Genomic DNA, 9,223 nt, shown 5'->3' on the forward strand with positions numbered 1-9,223 from the left:
TAAAACCTTAGCCCACAGAGAGAACGGTCCGCCCCTTGAGGTTGAATCTACAGCAGTCACATACAGTAACCTTTCTGATTAATTGAACGTTATTGAATGAAGTTCAATAGTGAATATTATAGCAAGAGGTGAGTGACTGATTTCATATACATTTTTGTAAAAGCGGGAATTGAACTTCCGCCAAGTTGTACATCTATATTGATTGGGTAGACAATATTGATCATGTCAGGCAAATAACATCGACCAATGTGTGACGCGCGGGAACAGCTAGAATTTCCACTCAGTCGGACTATCACCACATGCACGCAAGCGCGCACGCACGCACGCACAAATACACACACAAACACACACACACACACAAACTATGATGTGGAGCTGCTAGGAGGGTGGAGTGGTGCCAGGTGCATGGTCTGGCCGGGCCAGCACAGCACTAGGCTTAGAGTGGATTATTATGGACATGTCATCTCCTGTGGCTCTCTAGTGTGTGTGTGTGTGTGTGTGTGTGTGTGTGTGTGTGTGTGTGTGTGTGTGTGTGTGTGTGTGTGTGTGTGTGTGTGTGTGTGTGTGTGTGTGTGTGTGTGTGTGTGTGTGTGTGTGTGTGTGTGTGTGTGTGTGTGTGTGTGTGTGTACATGCGTGTGTGTGTGTACATGCGTGTGTGTGTGTACATGCGTGTGTGTGTGTACATGCGCGTGCGTGCATGTGGTGATAGTCCGACTGAGTGTGACTGTGTTTGTGTGTGTGAGTGCATGTGAGTGTTTGTGCGTGTCTGTGTATATGAATATGTGTGTGTGTGTGATATTGGGGATAGAGCAGCATGCGCTCCTGGTCCTGCTGGGAGATAAGCAGATCTATAGCAAGCCTCTGTACCTCTGTCATCACCTTTAACATTTAACACACACACATACACGCACACACACACGCACTTCCTGTGCTGGTTGGAAAGCGTTTGAGGAGGCCTCTCTATTTATGTCATTGGGCCTCAAACACCAAGCCTGCAGGGGGGCTCCCCTGGTGTGTGTCTAGTCCCACAGGGAGACTCCCGCAGCAGAAAGGTAAAGCCACAGCAGACTGAGGGGGAGGAGCTGAGCAGACAGTGAAAGTCTGGACACCCACATCACACCACAACATTGTGTTGTTTCAGATGTGTGTCTCCCATAAAACTTCTCAAATAGTTGCCATCCCTTTTAATAGCCAGGCATCGGCACACATTTCAGCAAATAGCACCTGTTTCAAATAGATGCCGTGTCTAAATTAATTGTTTGCGAGTGAACTTCAGTGAGTACCGCAAGATTGCTCAAAGAAGATAAAGAAGAGCCATTGATGAGACAGCAGTGTGGTTTGACATGGTCGACTGAACTACGGTGGATACAAGAGGTGCAACGAGTGAGACAATGGTGCTGAAATGTGAAATCGGGGGTGTATGATGGGCAGCCTAGTCTTTGCATGTCTGATCTGTGATGGATTTGTTATTACAATGTTTATACTGGTCATACTGGTCACAATAACCAGTGTGGTAGTCATTTCAACATTTGTTTGAGCAAGAGCTCAAAATGTTCACCTAAAATGACATACCCAAATCTAACTGCCTGTAGCTCAGGACCTGAAGCAAGGATATGCATATTCTTGATAACCATTTGAAAGGAAACACTTTGAAGTTTGTGAAAATTTTAAATGAATGTAGGAGAATATAACATTAGATCTGATAAAAGATAATACAAAGAAAAGAAGCATGCATTTTTTTCTACCATCATCTTTGAAATGCAGGAGAAAGGCCATAATGTATTATTCCAGTCCAGGCACAATTTACATTTTGGCCAGTAGATGGCAGCAGTGTATGTGCAAAGTTTTAGACTGATCCAATGAACCATTGTATTTCTGTTCAAAATTTTGCCTAATTGGTTAATTGCCTAATTGGTTTATTAATAACTTTTAATAACTTTTCAAGTTCATAACTGTGCACTCTCATCAAACAATAGCATGGTATTCTTTCACTGTAATAGCTACTGTAAATTGGACAGTGCAATTTCTGCCAATATCAGATATGTCTATGTCCTGGGAAATGTTCATTTTACTTACAACCTCATGCTAATTGCATTAGCCTACATTAGCTCAATAGTCCCACAAGGGACCCACCAATCCTGTAGAGGCTTTAGGGAAATAGACGCCTGGCTCAAACAGAAGCCTGTCTCTAATAAGCACCAGTTGTGTTCAGTGATTGAAGCAAATAAATGCCCAGGCTATAAATGTATGTTTTACAGTATATGACCGAATGTGTTTACATGCGTGCTTGTGTGTGTGTGTGTGTGTGCGTGCGTGTGTGTGGTGGAAGGACGCAGGTGCCATCCGTCTCAGTGTAATCCAGGAAGTGTGTCTCAGCAGGAGAGGAAGTGCTTCAGCGGGGAGCCCCTCCCACTCATGAATATTACATTACCCCCCATAATATACTCACCTGACTTGACCAATTTTAAGTACTGGCAGGCAACAACACAAAGAAATACCTAAAACACTAAAAGGACCAAGTCACTCTTCATAGAATTACTTTAAAATGCCTTTATTTTAGTTATGGCATGTTCAGTAAAACAAAAAGTGTAAAACTCTGAAGCGTTTCAGCGTCCTAGTTTTAAACGGTTTGGTCAATTGAACCATAACTAAAATAAAGTCATTTTAAAGTCATTCTATGAAGAGTGACTTGGTCCTTTTAGTGTTTATGACCATTTTAGCCCTTTACCAAAGAGCACCTTCTACCTACAACATTCTACTGTGGTTTTCCAGCAGGACTTCCTCCCTTCATTTTCTATAAACAAATAACACTTTTATTTACATATGTTGTACTGTTTGTTGTTGGTTTGATGGCTGCTGCGTTCACACACAACCTTGCTATTTGTTTGCAATAACTGTTTTCAGGATCCCCTTTAAAAAAAAAAAAGGCTCAAAGGACTCAAAGGACTATTCTGCCTCCATCTCTGATAATAAATAAATGCAAACAGTGGGATACCACCTGCTTAGTGTGTGTGTGTGTGTGTGTGTGTGTGTGTGTGTGTGTGTGTGTGTGTGTGTGTGTGTGTGTGTGTGTGTGTGTGTGTGTGTGTGTGTGTGTGTGTGTGTGTGTGTGTGTGTGTGTGTGTGTGTGTGTGTGTGTGTGTGTGTGTGTGTGTGTGTGTGTGTGTGTGTGTGTGTGTGTGTGTGTGTGTGTGTGTGTGTGTGTGTGTGTGTGTGTGTGTGTGTGTGTGTGTGTGTACGTGTGTGTGTGTGTGTGTGTGTGTGTGTGTGTGTGTGTGTGTGTGTGTGTGTGTGTGTGTGTGTGTGTGTGTGTGTGTGTGTGTGTGTGTGTGTGTGTGTGTGTGTGTGTGTGTGTGTGTGTGTGTGTGTGTGTGTGTGTGTGTGTGTGTGTGTGTGTGTGTGTGTGAGTGAGTGAGTGAGTGAGTGAGTGAGTGAGTGAGTGAGTGAGTGAGCTGTGTGTGTGTGTGTTCTAATGGGAGCTCTAATTAAGACTCTGGGGGTATCTGCTATCTGTCAGCGCTGATCGATCGGCTGGCAGAGACTGACAGCTCCTTCTGCGTGTCTGTGTGTCCGTGTGTGTGTGTGTCTCTGTGTGTCTGTGTGTCCGTGTGTGTGTCTGTGTGTCTGTGTGTCCGTGTGTGTGTGTCTGTGTGTCTGTGTGTCCGTGTGTGTGTGTCTGTGTGTCTGTGTGTCCGTGTGTGTGTGTCTCTGTGTGTCTGTGTGTCCGTGTGTGTGTGTCTGTGTGTCTGTGTGTCTGTGTGTCCGTGTGTGTGTGTCCTTGTCTTTCACTTCTGTCGTTGAGCTCTCTGCTCTCTGTGTGTGTTGGTGTTATGTCACTCATCACTCAACACTGTCACTACCTGTGTCAGAGGAGAATTAACACACACCGTCTCTGTACACAGTGTGCCGGGCCTTTCACCTGACAGCTTACTGGACACAGGGACATCATTCTCTTTGACAGAGAGACAAGATGTTAGAGTGTTCTGAACACACACACAGACCACATGGTCAGGCATGGGCAATGTTCTAAACAGTTTAACACCTGTGTGTGTGTGTGTGTGTGTGTGTGTGTGTGTGTGTGTGTGTGTGTGTGTGTGTGTGTGTGTGTGTGTGTGTGTGTGTGTGTGTGTGTGTGTGTGTGTGTGTGTGTGTGTGTGTGTGTGTGTGTGTGTGTGTGTGTGTGTGTGTGTGTGATGGCAGTGACAGTATAGACGGTGTGCTGTGAAATGTCACCATGGCGATCGATCATGTTTAGCGAGGGTGGAGGCTGATCTGGTCGCCACGCTTACATGAACCCTCCATCCACCTCCATCCCTCCTCCTCTACTCCCCATCCCTCCATTTCCCTACTAATTTTCCTCTCCTCTGTGTGAGAGCCTGAAAGGTCCCTAGAGAGAGGAGATCCCCTGACCTGTCAAGAGGAACCAACCGTCACCACACACACACACGCTCACACACACACACACACACACACACACACACACACACACACACACACACACACACACACACACACACACACACACACACACACACACACACACACACACACACACACACACACATGTGCACGCTCAGACACTCGGACACAACCACACACTCAGACACACACACACGCGCGCGTTCAGACACTCAGACACACACACACGCACACTTAATTTCACATATCACACTTATTCAGTGATTTTTATTTCATTTATTTAGAAATGTGTGCAGGATCAATTCCTTGCAGTGAATCCTCTGGTTTCCCTCATTGTCCTGATATAACATTAATTCATGGTACTGTGAGTGATGATGATGACAATGATAATGATGGTAGGATCAGCAGACTCAGTCAGTCAGAATAACCAGTCAGTCAAAATAACCAGTCAGTCAGAATAACCAGTCAGTTAGAATAACCAGTCAGTCAGAATAACCAGGTCTACTTCATGATGTCAAAGTGATGAACAAAAACTCCAGTCAGAGGGAAATAGAAAACAACTTTTTTACTTCTTTTAATTTCTCTTCTTCAAAAAAACAATGCACAACTTGTACCACAATATTTGAAAAAGCTAAAAACACTTCAAAATATTAGTTTTGTATATATATATTTATATATCTATAGAATTGTATTTTTTCCTTCTTTCAAAACGGATGCCTGTGAGTGAGTCTGTGATGTGTAATGGTGGATGGCCGGGTGGGGGGGGGGGGGGGGGGGGGACCACACACACACACACACACACACAGGCGCAGTCTGACACACAAACCAGGCCAGGCTGTCATAACAGCTTCATAAGAGCTTATAACAGCTTATAACACACCATGCATATGCTCCTGTACTCCTACACAGAAACACATAGACAGTAACACTGTCCTCCAATCTCTCACAGCCTCCATATTACAAACATATAAAAAGAGCATGACTGCGGAATGTTTCAACCTCTCCCAGGCACCCTTACAGTCATCCATGGAGCACCCTTCTACTCCCAGCCCCCCTTTCCTCCTCTCCTGTTCTCCTCCTCTCTGCCTCTTCGCTCCCTCTCTCGGGGAGCAGGGTGGGTGTGTGTCTGTGCTTGTCACCCTCTGAGGGTGTAAGTGCTGCTTGCGTTCTTTCCTCCAATAATCCTAAGAGTTCATTCTTAAATCTACTACAGCCAGTTCAAGTCTGAGAGACTGAGTCATCAATGGTTAGTTCTCAGTACCTCCTCACCGATCTCTCTTTCTCCCGGAGCTACTGACAGACTGGCAGTACATGGCCAGTCTTAGTATTAAAATCATTTAGAGTTTGAAATGAAACCTTTCCATCTCTAGCTGTTGCCTTAAAATGAAAGATAGCACTAAAGAAATTGCACTTGGACAACAGAGCCAAACAGCAGTCACTTCACTGTGTGTGTTGGGTGTTTTATATAGTTTTAATGCCTTCTGTTGTGTGACTAAGCTCACACACACACAGACAGATTGCTGGGTCACTCACGCTGTACGTCGTCTTGACTGACGATACCTTTTTTTATTTAAATGTCTCCTTCCTCCAATTTCGCAGGGGGAACACAAAACAAACACGGCTTCTGTTTCCCTGGGACATCATCAGAGTGTCACACAGCTACCCACACAGACTGCCTTCCCCTGCCCCTAGGACAGACTGCTATGAACTTCAGACTGAAGCAGGCCCAACCAATCCAGAACAAAGACCTGGGTGTTATTTTCCTCATTCAGGCATAACCAGACTAAAACAGGACAGAGAAATGTCCCTTTCATTTTTTTGTCATCCTTTCAAATCCTCCCATCACACGAGAAAAATGGTCCAGATAGAAAGTGGTAAGCATATGAATAATTGTCTTTATGGCGTGAAAAGCATTTTTTGATTGGTTGTCCTTAATGAGTGAAAAGCAATTTGATCGGCTGTCTCTCAGCTTGGCTCAGCGAGTCTCGCTCCTCTGAGCGTGGCTGCGTGGTGCTCTGGGGGGGGGTGTCTTAAACAGGATGTGACAAGTATGTGTGCTGCCCAGGCAGCATCAGTAGGGCAGAGTGTCTAGGAACCTGTCAATCAGAGGTGGGGGTGGGACTAGGTCCTCCAGCTTCAGGTAGAAGATCCTCTGCAGACCCTGGGTCCTCTGGGAGCGGAGCTCCGCCCTAACACCCAGCACACGACTTAGAGGGGGCGTGGCCTTGGAGGAGGAGGAGGAGGAGGAGGAGGAGGGGCCAAAGCCCAGGTGGTCTCTAAGGCAACAGACCACCTTGTTCTGCAGCTCCTCAACGCGCTTACTGTCCTTCAGTCCTGGGACCTGCTCTGTGGAGACAGAGGGAAAGACGGGTTACACACTAAACAGATACACAAAGAGAGATACAGGACACACATGCACACAGTGCTCCTCCACTTGCTCAGAGTGCTACCAGCTCGAAGCACAAACGCCATCTTGTTTTCCATTCAATTCCATCTCATTAGTTCCTGTGGATCTTGTTGTTATTATGTTACCGCAGCCTTAAACCTTAAACAGGCTCTAAACCTCCGAGACATACACACCCTGTCTGTGTCTCTCACTGCAGATCAATACACACACTAACCTAACATACCCCCCACCCGAGTCCTGTGACGATTTACATATAAACACACACACACACTCTCACATAAACACACTCGCCTGCTCTAAGAGGTTGACATCAACACAAGTAGCCAGTGCTCAACAATTAGCAGATTATTCGCTCCTGTGAGCAGCCAAATGAGATTAGACACACACACATTCACTGCCCTTAGCAACCCGACCAGCCTTAATGTGACACTAACTCATTCTGTAGAGAACAGGGTGTCCAGACAGTCACACACACACGTAGTTGGTGTCAGAAAGAGTGTGTGTACTGTGTGAGTGTGTGTGTAGAATGCTCGCCTCAGTGTGAGACGTCTACTGTCTGTGTTGTTGGACTCTTTTGTGCGCTGTGTGTTTGGTGCTGCAGTCACTGCCGAGGTCCTTTTCACCTCTCACTGAGAGAGACAGCTCTCAGACCTCATGCTCTCTGCCTCACCTCTATACCCTCTCATTCTTCTCTGAATCCATTCTTTCTCTCTCTAACTGAGTTCCTGGGGAGGGAGGGAGGGATCGATGGCTGTCTTTCTGTAGAGGCCACTCTGCCGCGGTCGATGGTTCTAGCAGCTCTACAGTAGCAGTGTCCTGTGTGCTGTGTGGAGGTGGCAGAGTGCCACTGAGTGCCAGTGAGAGCCTCTCCTCTCTGGGGAGCACAGAGTTAAGTGCTCCCCCAGAGAGGAGAGGAGAGGGTGGGGGACAGGGATTGGACTGTGTGTGGGGGAAAGGGGTGTAGTAGAATTTGAAATCTCATATCTTTTCAAATTTAACCAAGCAAGTCAGTTAAGAACAAATTCTTATTTACAATGACGGCTTAGGAACAGTGGGTTAACTGCCTTGTTCAGGGGCAGAATGACAGATTTTTACCTAGTCAGCTTGGGGATTTGATCTAACAACCTTTCGGTTACTAGTCTAACCACTAGGCTACCTACTAAGTAACATGTTCGGCAAAAAATAGTTCAACGAGGGTAAATAAAAGAGTGAGATAAAAGGTTTCTCTTTGTTGAATGACCCTCTGCTCTCCCCTGTCTGTTCTCAGCTCTTTACTCACGGTCTGTTGAAGTGTGTGGGGGGTAGAGTCAGATAGTGTATTCTGTTCTGTGTGCAAGAGGCATTCAGCAGAACACACACACACACGAAGGAATCAGTGATGCTCCTACGTGGTTCACACTCATGCTCTGATTAAGGGACCAGGTGTCAGACAGGTGCAGCAGGTGCTGCCGGAGATCAGGTGTACCTTCCGGACCGAGGTGTGTTTAAGTGTGTGTGTGCTAATGTCTGTGTTAGGGTATTAGGGAGTGTGTGTGTGTTAGGGTATTAGGGAGTGTGTGTGTGTTAGGGTATTAGGGAGTGTGTGTGTGTTAGGGTATTAGGGAGTGTGTGTGTGTTAGGGTATTAGGGAGTGTGTGTGTGTTAGGGTATTAGGGAGTGTGTGTGTGTTAGGGTATTAGGGAGTGTGTGTGTGTTAGGGTATTAGGGAGTGTGTGTGTGTTAGGGTATTAGGGAGTGTTTGTTAGGGTATTAGGGAGTGTGTGTGTGTTAGGGTATTAGGGAGTGTGTGTGTGTTAGGGTATTAGGGAGTGTGTGTGTGTTAGGGTATTAGGGAGTGTGTGTGTGTTAGGGTATTAGGGAGTGTGTGTGTGTTAGGGTATTAGGGAGTGTGTGTTAGGGTATTAGGGAGTGTGTGTGTGTTAGGGTATTAGGGAGTGTGTGTGTGTTAGGGTATTAGGGAGTGTGTGTGTGTTAGGGTAGTGTGTGTGTTAGGGTATTAGGGAGTGTGTGTGTGTTAGGGTATTAGGGAGTGTGTGTGTGTTAGGGTATTAGGGAGTGTGTGTGTGTTAGGGTATTAGGGAGTGTGTGTGTGTTAGGGTATTAGGGGAGTGTGTTAGGGTATTAGGGAGTGTGTGTGTGTTATTAGGGAGTGTGTGTGTGTTAGGGTATTAGGGAGTGTGTGTGTTGTTAGGGTATTAGGGAGTATTGTGTGTGTGTTAGGGTATTAGGGAGTGTGTGTGTGTTAGGGTATTAGGGAGTGTGTGTGTGTTAGGGTATTAGGGAGTGTGTGTGTGTTAGGGTATTAGGGAGTGTGTGTGTGTTAGGGTATTAGGGAGTGTGTGTGTGTTAGGGTATTAGGGAGTGTGTGTGTGTTAGGGTATTAGGGAGTGTTTGTT

At 45.9% G+C, this 9,223-nt stretch overlaps 1 protein-coding gene across 3 annotated transcripts in view; it reads right to left on the minus strand.

The window, feature by feature from the left end:
• Positions 1–4,970: 4,970 nt before the first annotated feature.
• LOC123998311 (nuclear receptor subfamily 4 group A member 3-like) overlaps positions 4,971–9,223 on the minus strand; it is a 40,667-nt gene continuing 36,414 nt past the window's right edge. For all 3 annotated transcript variants that reach the window (XM_046303412.1, XM_046303411.1, XM_046303410.1), the window contains one exon: positions 4,971–6,766. In XM_046303412.1, the coding sequence (XP_046159368.1) occupies positions 6,492–6,766 (275 nt within the window). In that variant the 3' untranslated portion in view covers positions 4,971–6,491. The remainder of the gene's footprint in view (positions 6,767–9,223) is intronic.

The sequence above is a fragment of the Oncorhynchus gorbuscha genome, linkage group LG15, assembly GCF_021184085.1.
Source record: "Oncorhynchus gorbuscha isolate QuinsamMale2020 ecotype Even-year linkage group LG15, OgorEven_v1.0, whole genome shotgun sequence".
NCBI lineage: Eukaryota > Metazoa > Chordata > Actinopteri > Salmoniformes > Salmonidae > Oncorhynchus > Oncorhynchus gorbuscha.